This window comes from Canis lupus, chromosome 22, assembly GCF_011100685.1.
Source record: "Canis lupus familiaris isolate Mischka breed German Shepherd chromosome 22, alternate assembly UU_Cfam_GSD_1.0, whole genome shotgun sequence".
NCBI lineage: Eukaryota > Metazoa > Chordata > Mammalia > Carnivora > Canidae > Canis > Canis lupus.
Genome location: NC_049243.1, coordinates 32693726 through 32706046, shown reverse-complemented (window position 1 = coordinate 32706046; position 12321 = coordinate 32693726). Strand labels below are relative to the sequence as shown.

Below are 12321 nucleotides of genomic sequence, written 5' to 3'. Positions count from 1 at the left end.
GGAAACAAAACTTTTATTTACTCACAGATGACATGATACTATATGTGAAAAATCAAAGAATTCACCAGCCTTTGTGATTAATAGGTGAATGCAGTAAGGTCAATATGTAAAAATACAGCACATATAGAAATCCATTTGGAAAATAGAGAAAATGTGCTTGTTTGAAAGACCACCACCCATGCTTTGATTTTGTTCTTAAGAGTCGTAGCATCTTCTGTGTTGACTTGTCATTTCCTCCCTCTGGTTTCATTTTTAACAGATTTTCTTCTCTATTATCACAATTCTATCCTTGTCTTTTGAAAATACAGATATCCCTTTCTATTCATACTTTCAGTATCTAAACTCTGGAACCAAATATATTCAAATAGTGGGCAGTATTTCGGTTCATACAGTTTATTGTTTCTAAGACATTTTATTTTCACCTTTCGACACCTCTGAAATTAGGCTATATCTTATTGGTGTTCATCCTTATAATTGGCAATTTTTTGTCTTTAGTACTGGTACATTATGATAATGTGTTTCCTAGTGATGTCTTGAGCTCAGTGAAATATGTTAGTTGATGTTCTGTTTGCATAGGAGTCGATTCCTGGATAAAACAAAGAAGTGGGATGGTTTTAGGAGTCATATAGTTTTATTCACTTTGAATCAGCACTTCTTAGTCTGATATCAGATGTTAATAAGTATACTTTGAAATTGGAAAAACACTGGATTAAGCAAATTACATGAGTTTCTTTATTTCAGCCCTTCTCACAGCTTTTATGGTAATAAGCATTTTGAAACTAGAAAATAGGTTTATATTATTTCCAACTTTTTTGATAATAGTAGTCTTTTTGGTCACAACTTTTTATAGAACCCTCATGAAAACAACAGTTAATGACACACTCAAACTGTCTTTAGCACATTATCTTGTGTTTCTTTATAAAGTTACTCTTCTTCCTTGTGTGATCATGCAGTGTAGCATTGTGTGGTATGGTAAGGTAACATGGAAGAAATTTTATTCTAGTATTACAGAGAATGGTGACTGAAGTTAGACTGCAGGGTAAATCTATATTTACTTTTACTCCATATTTTACTGAATGCTGCAACCATTTCATTATTTGTAAGTGATATCTGAGTATTACTTTTTGTTATTGAAGAAAATTATCAGTCAGATTTGATACATAATAAGTATTATAAAGAACCTTTATTTTTAAACCTCAATTGCATTGTATAGAGCCAGTATAATTAATACTATTCTAGGTTTTTATTTTACGTGGAGGCTAAAACATTTTTGAATACTTAGAATAGTGATGAGTTGTCTAATCTTTGTGATGTTCCCTAATCTAACTTCGCGATAGAGGATTAGAAAATATGGTCTGATTATTAGTTCTCTCATAGACCCAGATGTTTATATTTTAGTAGCTAAAAAGTAGGGCTCTTTTTCTCATTGATGATCTTCTGCTTATGTAGTTCTTTTAACCTCTTTTAGGTCATGAACTCCCTTAACCTTTGGAAACTGTTTTTTCCTCCAGAAAGTTACATGTTCACAACATATGGTTCCATGTTTAGTTATTAAAACATTCATAGATTTCCCTTAAGGGATCTCTAGACTTCTTTCTTAAGAACCAGTAACTAACCACACCATGGAACCTACAACTTTTTACTTTTGAAGAATAAAAAAGGTAGCCTATACATCTTTATTTTCTTAAATTGACCTTGTGTAGATTGGACACTCCACAATCTATCATCACTTCAGTTTGATTTAGTGGAAAAGTGTTCATTGAGTATTTACTACATGCCCTGGCACTGTTCTACACACTGAAGATAGAGTGGTGAACCAAGCAAAGAGTCCTTACCTTCATGGAATGAATTTTTGAGTTTGTAAGGACAGTAGATGCCATTAACTTAAAACATTCTCATTTTATAGATGAACAAACTGAGGCCCAAAAAGGTAGTTGAAGTTACACAGGGTCTCATAATTAGTTTGTAACAAGGTTTAGTTATTAGAAGAAGCACAAAGAGAAGAAAGACGTGGTTTTGTTGGCTTTACTGTGTAGATAGGGAGAGAGATGCATAAATAATATATCATTAGGTCATTTTTATTAAATGTTTGAATAGCTGTAGGAATAAAATTTCATAGAATCGGAGTAGAAGAAATAGATGATGAGGGCTTTGTGAAGGTCTTGACTGTTTGGTGCTGAATGTGAGCTGGGTTTAAGGGAAGAAGGTCACTTAAAACAGGGATCAATGCAAGCAAAGAAATGGAGATAGAAAACAGTTTCTTAAGTTCTTAAGGTTACTTTTGGAACTATAAATTGTAAATGATCATGTTAAATTGTTTGAGGGATAGTATCCCATTTCTTCCTTTGGCATGCTCTTGTGTACAATTTTTGCTTTAGTCCCTAGGAATATAAAGGAAATGTTTTTAGCAATTAATATTTTCTCAGTGATATAGTAATATCAATATTTTTTCCTGATTTCAAGTTTTTATGTTTTTTCTATAAGTATGTGCTGTTAATTTAAATTTTTTTATTTTATAGTTTATGCTTCAGTCATACTCTTCCTTTCAAATCACTAAGTATGATTTAGTTTTATATATATGTATATATATATAACACATTTATTTAAATGTACTGAATTTTGACAAAGGTGTTTTAAAATTGAATATTATAGAAAAGAAAGGCAATCATTAATGCTTTATACATTTTTTTAAGAAATTGAATTTGTATTGGTAGGTGTTGTCTACATCTACTGGCCTAACTAAAACAGTGTATAATCCAGCTGCTTTGAAGGCTGCACAGAAAACCTTACTTGTTTCCACCTCTGCAGTTGACAATAATGAAGCACAGAAAAAAAAACAGGTAAATACAGCTAGTAGTTTACAAAATGTGCATGTAGGAAAGCTTTTCTGTATGTATGTGGTTTTTCAAGACTTGTCACAAAATAGAACTAAAAAGTGTATGTTGGCTGCCACTAAACTTTTATTTTTCATAGTATAGCAGTAAATATTAATTTTGAGGGGGATGAAAGCATCTCTTTATTGATCTTTGAAACTTAATACATATTTTTTACAAAGCAAAACTTTACATTTAATTGTTGCCAGGCTTCTGCATCTACTACCATTTCTTTCCTCTGGAATGTATGTTTATTAGAAAAATAAACAGTAAATATTCTAATGATATTTTTGATATCTTTCTGTAGGAGGCACTGAAACTTCAGCAAGATGTAAGGAAAAGGAAACAAGAAATTTTAGAAAAGCACATTGAAACACAGAAGGTACAATGTTAAAGTTGGATTTGGCAAAATATATTTATGGGTGTTATAATTTTGAGTAAATTTAATTTCACACTAGCTAGTCCTAAGAAATATATTTTATGTAATTGAGAAGGGTAAACTGAAATATTTATCAGTCATAAGATATCTATCAGTTGATTAATGTATTGAGATGAAGAACATACATTAAATGGTGAACTGAAGATTGGAGTGGTTTAAAGGAACTAGAGTGGTCAACTTGAAGTGAAAATAAGCTTTATCCAGATATGTTGCTGCACAGTAGTTTGTCAACAGATAGTTGGAACCTTTTCCTCAATGTTGAAATATGTATCTTTCTTTAATTGGCTTGGGATCCTCTAGTTTTGTGTTATCCAGTATGGTAGCTAATGGCTTCATCCAACTTTTGAATACTTGAAATATGTTTAGTCCAAATTGTCATGTGCTCTATGGATACCATAAAATGCATACCAGATTTCAGACATAATATGAAGGGAAAAAGTAAAACATCTCAATTTTTGTTAAAGTACAGAATTTTGGATATACTGAGTTCAATACAGTATTAGTGGGATGCCTGGGTGACTCAGCAGTTGGGCATCTGCCTTTGGCTTGAGTCCCGTCCTGATCCTGGGATCTGAAATCAAGTCCTACATCAGGCTCCTTGTGGAGGATCCTGCTTCTCCCTCTGCCTATGTCTCTGCCTCTCTCTCTGTGTCTCTCATGAATAAATAAATAAAATCTTTAAAAAAAAAAATACAGTATTAGTTTACTGGTTTGGGTTTTTTTTTTTTTTTAAATCTTTTTAATGTGACTGCTAGAAAATTTAAAATTATTTACATAGTTTGCAGTATTTCTTTTGTACACTGTTACTCTGTGACATATAGTATCAGTTTTTGATTATGTCTAGTAATAAAGATTATGACATTTCAAAATAATGAAAAATACAGAAACTTCTACATTTTCGCTTAAAGTTTTTAATTTAAATTTGGATATCCTTTATAGGAGAAATTACAGTATTTTACACCAAAAACTGAAACCACCTTGAATCAGCATACCTATAATACGTGCTATCTTTCACACCATATTACCTTGTTTATCTTTTGTTTCCTGTCCATTTTGGGGATATCATTCTTAGGCAAGCCAGTTGGTATTCCCTGTAGTATTCCATATTACAAAGAAAGTAATTAATTTTTTAAGATGTCATTATGTGAAGGGAACCATAAAACTTCCTCTGTCTCTTTCTGGTTTGTAGACTGTGTTTGAAGTGGCAAAACTTAGAGGCAGGAATACCCACAAATGGATTGAAAAGTAAAATTATTGATATTACTTCAAATTGACAACTTTTTTGGTGGTCAGATTGAATTTCTTATGGTTGTGTGCTTTGACTTATGTTCTGAGAGACCAGTGGCATTGTGTAATTCTTCTCAATATGCTAAGATTAAGACTTGAGATAGCACCACCAAATCTGTTACTTTGTTATCTTAAGTAGTTGTAAGCCTTGCAGTGAATATGTAAACTAAAACTGTTATTTATCTTTATACTTATTTTGCTGTGTTTGCTTTGTGAATAATATAAGGAAAAAGTATCTTAAGTTTTCTCTTTTTAAAAATTTGGCAGATGTTAATTTCAAAACTGGAGAAAAACAAAGCAATGAAGTCTGAAGATAAAGCAGAAATAATGAAAACTTTAGAGGTTTTGACAAAAAATATTACCAAATTAAAAGATGAGGTCAAAGCTGCTTCTCCTGGACGTTGTCTTCCGAAAAGTATAAAAACCAAGACTCAGGTATTTCACTTTGTGTTGTTACTCATTATACTATTTACTAAAAAACATTAAAATGCTATACTGTTTAAGATTGTTTTCCTTTTAGGTAATATTCTTTGCTTAATATTGGACTAATATATGCTAACATTTTTTCCTTCTTTTATTAATAGTATATATATATATATACACACACACACAACAAACTCTACTAATCTCTTAAATCCTTTAGATTATAATTGGAAAGTTAGTAATTAGGAGAATAGTTATGGATAATCTTGAAAAGCTAGCTTGAAGACAAAGTGATACAGGTACTTGAATGCTTGATGAATACTTGAATGAAGAGATTGAGCTTTATTTTATAAAGAGTTCATATTATAAAAAAAAGAGTTCATATTATAAAAGGTTAATAAACAGAAGTAACATTCTGACAGCATTCTATAGAATTGATTGAAAGGGGAGAAATTCAGATAGATCAATCCATTGGATATGAATAAGTGAGGAAAATAATTTCATGTAGTAGTAAGTGATTTTTAAAAATCTACAGTTATACAATATTTATACTTGGTATTGTATGTATGTATATGTATAAAATCATGAGTTTATATTGATATTTCTGATTCTCTCCAGTACCACAGGATGCTTCTTTTCCTTCTCTTACTCCATATCTTATCTCCTGTTCCGATAATGACAACTTGTTTCCCACTAACATCAATACAATACTCATTTGCACAGTTATTTAATACATTCCACATAGTTCTAGAATTGCTTCAATAATACCACTTCTGACAACTAAGTAAAAGATTCAGAATTTATTTCTATTCTTTCTAAGGTTACAACATATTCAACTAAGGGTATAGAGTCAGAACTATGGCCTGGGAACTACTTTTTTTTCCCTTTTTGTGGTTATGTCACCAATTGTTAGATGGATTTGTAGTCAGTTTCGGATTCCACTCCCTTTCATTCTTGCTGACTTAATTTTATTTTTTGAATAAATAAAACATTAACATGATTCAAAAGTAAATTACATTAAAAAGGTGTGTATATAGAAGACCTTTTCTCTTTGATCCCTGTCACACCATCCCCAATTGTCCTTCCCTCTTGGTGTGTGTGTATGTATTCTTTCCTACAAAAAACTGTTCTTTTATATTGCTCATTAACACCTTGGGGTTGTTTTTTTTTTCTCTTTTTTTCTTTTCACAGTTATTTCCTGAAAATTGCTTCATATCAGTCCATAGAAATCCCACTCTGGCTTCTGTGTGGACAACGAATTATAGGGAAATGAGTGGAAGTAGGAACAAGTTAGGAAGCTATGGGAGTAGTGTAGACCAGAAGTGATTGATGGCTTGAAGTAGGGTGGTAGGACTGGAGATAGAGAAGGAACGTATGGATTAAATGGGAATATGTAAAAGTTCTTTGTTTAAAAAAAAAAAAAAAAGTTTATAAATGCGTGATATTATTGTCACTTAAATTATTAATTACCATTTTCTAGATGCAGAAAGAATTGCTTGACACGGAACTGGATTTATATAAGAAGATGCAGGCTGGAGAAGAAGTCACTGAACTTAGGAGAAAGTATACAGAATTACAGCTGGAAGTATGTTTCACTACAACAATGCAGTATTCTAAAGACGAGCAGATGTAGTCATGGTGGTCAATTTGAAAGTATATCCCCCTCATTCTAGTCCATAATTGTTGATAGTGTCTGACATAGTGGAAGTATAGAAGTTAGCAAATTTTTTAGAACTGGTAGAGTAAATCTTTTATTTAATGAAAGGTGGCAGCATTTCTGTCTATACGCCCAAGTCCTTTTACTTCTCATGAGTTTAGTTCCTTTTCTAATTTTAGTCTCTCCTTCTCTCTGGGACCAAAATCTATTAAGGCCTTTTCAGGTATTCTTACAGAGATATTCTGTGCATAAATAGGCATATTACATATATTAGAGTTGCTATAAGGATCAGACTATAGTGGAGAACTGTATTAAAAACATGCCTACCTAAGTTTTGCCTATAGATGGTGCTGTGGACGTTTATAAAAGAAAATAAAGCACTTCTAATTTAGCTATATGATCATATAAGAAAAATCTGGTGAATTATTGCAATAAGCATTTGTAACATTTAGCAAAAAGATATTTAAAAATCAGGATTGCATTTTGAAATACAGAGACTTTAATGTCATTAATGTAGTTGGTACTTGTCTACATTTATCAGTGATGCCACGATTAAAAGTTTTTACATTTTAGATTATTACTTTTGCCTTCATCTAAGAATTACACTTTTTCCCCAGATTTGTTAGCACCCTAATAATTTTTTTTTCTAATGTATGACAAATCTGAATTTGGTCTTGGCATCTAACCATTAAAGACTTAATTAACATTTAGCAGCCACTATGCTTGTCGTAAGGCTCTATCTTGTTTGTCATAGAAAATCATAGGATGGTGTCTAAACCTGCATATATTTTGCATTCTCTGGAAACTTGATAGGGATGCCTGTGTGTCCTGGCCAAGATAATAGGTTCTGAAAAAGACCAATTTCTTTTATATTAATATAGAATTTGTGTTTTCTTTACTCTGGAGATTACTTGCCTGTGTTGGCACTTTAAAAAACAAGTTATCATTTTAAAAATTTTGGCTCAGACTTTAGTAAATAAATAGTTCTACCAATATTCTTTATTAGCCCATGTTTTGTTTCTCTATCATGATTTTGTAGTACTGTTGGTATATGTAGTAATGCAGTATTTCCCAGTGTGTGTCATTGGCCACACCAGTTCCATTTTTTGTTAACAGATATTAGTGCAAAAAGCTTGTGAGGCCAAATAAATATGGGAAAGGTTGTATTAAACATACATTTTGCCATAGGGTTTCTTTAGGGGTTTGTGTTTTGTGAATCCCTAAATAGACATATTCGGTATTGCTAAAATTTATTTGTCCATGGACCGATGCCCTTTTGCAGGGAACATTTTAGGACAGTGTTAACTCAGAGCATACTGCTGTATATGCTGCTCTGTATATGCTAATCCTTAACCTATGAAGTTTATTATTTGGGTTTTAGGTTATTATTTTAACTAATGTTAAGATGAACTGTCTTGAGATAAAACAAATACTTATGTTTGAAGAGCTTTTGTCAGTGGTGCCTGCTTGACATTTCTACTTGGATATCTCACATTCTCAGACTCAACCTGTTTGAAATTGAAATTTGCTTTGCCCCTAAATTCCATCTACACAGTTACTCAAAGCAGAAATCTGTGAATCTTCATTGATTCCTCCCTTTCCTTCAACATTCATATCCAGTTAGTTTTATACATATTACTTCCACATGGATCTTAAATATCTTTACTTCTCTATGTTACCACCACTGTAGACAAAGCTTCCGTCTTTAGTTGGAGCTATTTTAGTATCCTAACTGGTTTCCCATCTCATTCTCATCTTCTACTCTGTTCTTAAAACTAGCCAGAATAACATTTTAAATACTGATTTGATTGCATTACTCTACTTCTGTGTTTGAAATGTTTTAACTGATATTCATGGCTCTTGGGATAAAAATTAAAATCCTTAATTGGGTTCCTTAAAATTTTTCATGATCTGGTTCTTTCTATCTCTCTAGCTTCATTTCTTTATCCCATCTGGTCCAGCTGCCCTAGATTTCCTCTACTCTTGGAAGTATTGTGTTTCTATTAGCCTAGATTCCTTATTCATGCTGCAGCCCCTACCCCTCACTCTTACTTTGCTTGTTCTTTGTTTCTTTGATTCATTGAATACATACTAAATACTTAAATATTTAGTTTGTCAGCTGCTATTGTAAGTGCTGGGAATTAAGTAGAGAATTAAGTGAAAAATATCCTCATGGAACTTTCTAGTATCTTATTCATTTCCAATCCTTAATGTTCTGTTCAGGTCTTTAAAGCATTTCCTTACTTTTTGAGTTACTTCTCATTGATACAATTAAATAACTTGGTTGCTAAATGTCTCTTACCATCTAGGATTTCAGTGTCGGGAAGGTAAGGAGTTGCAAATAGGAAGTGCTTGTTAGTAAATAACTGCAATGAAGGAATGATGTACTATTCATATAAAACAGTGCTGTGGAATATAAGTTATTATGCTACATTGGTTGTAAAATGATTGTATACATGACTAAAATAATGAATTTGAGATTATATCTACTGAAGTCAACAGGCAAACAAACAGAGACTATTTGCAAGTCGTAAGTGGAAAAATTAATTTATTGTATATTTATTAGTATTAAACTGCCGAAGTGACATTTTAACACTAGAATTGATGGTCTTTTTATGATACAGTCAATCTGATATCTTGGAAAGTAGGAACTTAGAAAAAGGCACATTTAATAATTTCATAACATTGTTTAAATTACTGTTATTGGGGATCCCTGGGTGGCTCAGCAGTTTGGTGCCTGCCTTTGGCCCAGGGCGTGATCCTGGAGTCCCGGGATCGAGTCCCGTGTTGGGCTCCCAGCGTGGAGCCTGCTTCTCCCTCCTCCTGTGTCTCTGCCTCTCTCTCTCTCTCTCTGTCTGTCATGAATAAATAAATAAATAAATCTTTTAAAAAATTACTGTTATTTTGTTTTCTCATTTCATTAGCTACCTAAATTTGCTTTTACTTTAAAAACTAAAACCCTAACTTAAATTATAAGATCCTTTGTTAGGCCAGTATTTGAATATGATGTCAAGTTGTATAAAAGTTTGACTAATCTGACAACATATTATAACATGTGGCTTGTATTAGAAATTGTAACATTTAACTTGTGTGTCTGATCTCTTCAAGGCTGCAAAGCGAGGGATTCTTTCATCTGGTCGGGGTAGAGGAATTCACTCAAGAGGTCGAGGTGCAGCTCATGGCCGAGGCAGGGGTCGAGGTCGAGGTCGAGGTGTGCCTGGTCATGCTGTGGTGGATCATCGTCCCAGGGCATTGGAGATTTCTGCATTTACAGAGAGTGATAGAGAAGATCTTCTTCCTCATTTTGCGGTACTTCCTTAGTGTCCAACAAAACAAGTTCTGATAATCATTGTTGGGGATAATGGAAATTAAAGGAGTAGTTATGAAAATATGAGTAATTTAAACCCATTAATCTGATAAAAGGGTTTGATTAATCTATAATTATCTTTGGCTAGTTATTTAAAAAAAATTTTTGTTTAATAAATGTTACTATTCTTAACACTTAGTAGGCCTTCAATATTGTAAATGAATGATTTAAATTTTGCTATTTCAGAGGGGTATGTCCTATAGTTTAGTTTCATTTGATACATACTTTTAAGAGAAAATTTAGCACATTGCTTAGGTCATCCACATTGTTTAAATTAAGATGGAATTTTATTTGTTAATGTATTCTTGATCTAGCAGACCTTAGGAATGAAACAAGACAAAATTTTGAAATATGATCTTGAAGTTGCCTTTACTCAATGGCAAGCTACAATTAAAGGGAGTCAGACTAATATAGACTGACCTATAAGAAAGGAGAATGAGGTTCTAGTCCTGGCTAACCTGTTATTTAACTTGGACTCCTGGGATCCATTGGGCTCATATGCAGAGTGGAAATTATACTTGTCCGAAGACCTTTTCAGCTTAAACGTTGTGATTCTTAGTGGTATCCCAAAGATTAGTTACTAAGCATCAGTCTTGCCAAGACTATATAGTAATTGCTCTGGAGATATGAAGGAAATAACTACTTCTTTACCTTCAAGGATTTTATATATATTGTTTTAACACAAAGTAGTTAAAGTAAACTACAAACATAAGTTATAACATAATCAAGCTAAATTTATTAAGAACTGTAAGTACTTCAGTAGTAGAAAAGTATCTTTCACACAAGCATATGATGGAAAAAGAATAGTGGAGGAGAATTTCATGAAGTAGAAAAACTGTAGCTTAGATCTTGAAGGATCAGTAAGCTTATAGATAGTACACAAATGATTGATTCTTTTGGAAATTCATATTTAAATGACAGTCATTCTAGGCTGTTAACAAGTCACAAAGGTAAAACTGTGTTTTGTCAGGATATAGGGAATTATTGAAAGATATGGTTTATATATAGAGATTTAAGAAATAACTAAAATGGTTAATATTTAAGGATGAGGAATCTGGAAAGTCCTATGCCTGATGGTTTCAAAGGGAGAAAGAAAGGAATCAGAACTAGAAGGGATCTTAGAGATAATCTAGCCCAGTTCTTGCCTGTTCTCCACCCCAGCTCCCCCTACCCCTTTCACAGAGGAAAGGAGATTCAGATAATCGTTTTGCGTGTAGTTGTACAGCTAAGGAAACTAGCAAAGAATATGCCAAAATAATCCAAATAAACAAGGTGAGTTTGTTATGAATGTATCTTAGTGAGACTAGGATGGTTTTGGTTTTATAAATAGCCAGAGCCTCTAAGTGGAGATTCTTTCATGCATCTAGAGATTTGAACTCCTTTCAAAATTAGTAGTGGCAATGCACATTTAAGAATAATGCAGGCTTAAACTTTAGTTCTCTGTCTCAAACTGAGATTTGAACATGTGACAAGAGGAAAAAAACTATATTATTACAGGACCATTGACTGTTACAAATTGTGATGAACAGAAATGCTTTCTTTAATTTATCCCCTGGGACCAGTAGTAGTGTTGATAATACAATTATAGCTAAAAGTTATAGAGCGTTTATTTTGTGGCAGGTATTATTCCGAGTGCCTTATGTAATTCATTATATTATGAATTATTTCAACAACTCTGAGGTAGGGTACCTTTATTATGCCCACTTTAGAGGTGAAGAAGCAGCAGCAGAAGAGATTAAGTAACTTGTTTAAGTTCATGCACCTAGTAAGTGACAGAGCTGAAGGGATCTGATTGATGCTAGAGTCCGTTGTCTTTACAGAAATTTTTGGTGTGCGTGTGTGTGTGTGTGTGTGTGTGTGTGTGTGTATTTAATGAGATTATAGTTATTTTGGTTTGGGGTAAGAAAGAAGTATTATCAATGATATGTAAAGGATTAGAATTTTATATGATAAAGGTTGTGGTTTGTAGAAAAATGCTTCTACAGAAAAAATAAAATCCAAGAAACCAAAAGCAAGCATAATTTAATGTTTTTAGGTTTTGTAAAGGGTGTGTGGTATAGAGGAGTATGTAGTAAGTGAAAGCCAGAGAGAGTTCAGATATTAAACTTAAAAGATCTAGATTCTCCTGCTATTTATCTTAATTACTTTGGGAAAATTATTTAAATCCTCTGAAATCTTTTTTTGCACCATTTTTAAATTGGGAATGACACAGAAACTCCTAGAATATTCTGAGGGTTAAATATTCTGTTTTAAAAAGAATTTAGCATACTCTGGG

General features: G+C 32.5%; 1 protein-coding gene across 18 annotated transcripts in view; it reads left to right on the top strand.

The window, feature by feature from the left end:
• RBM26 (RNA binding motif protein 26) overlaps positions 1 to 12321 on the top strand; it is an 86160-nt gene that overhangs the window by 55632 nt on the left and 18207 nt on the right. For all 18 annotated transcript variants that reach the window (XM_038569847.1, XM_038569846.1, XM_038569850.1 and 15 more), the window contains 5 exons: positions 2715 to 2840; positions 3181 to 3255; positions 4867 to 5034; positions 6503 to 6607; positions 9788 to 9988. In XM_038569847.1, coding sequence (XP_038425775.1) covers positions 2715 to 2840; positions 3181 to 3255; positions 4867 to 5034; positions 6503 to 6607; positions 9788 to 9988 — 675 coding nt within the window. The remainder of the gene's footprint in view (positions 1 to 2714; positions 2841 to 3180; positions 3256 to 4866; positions 5035 to 6502; positions 6608 to 9787; positions 9989 to 12321) is intronic.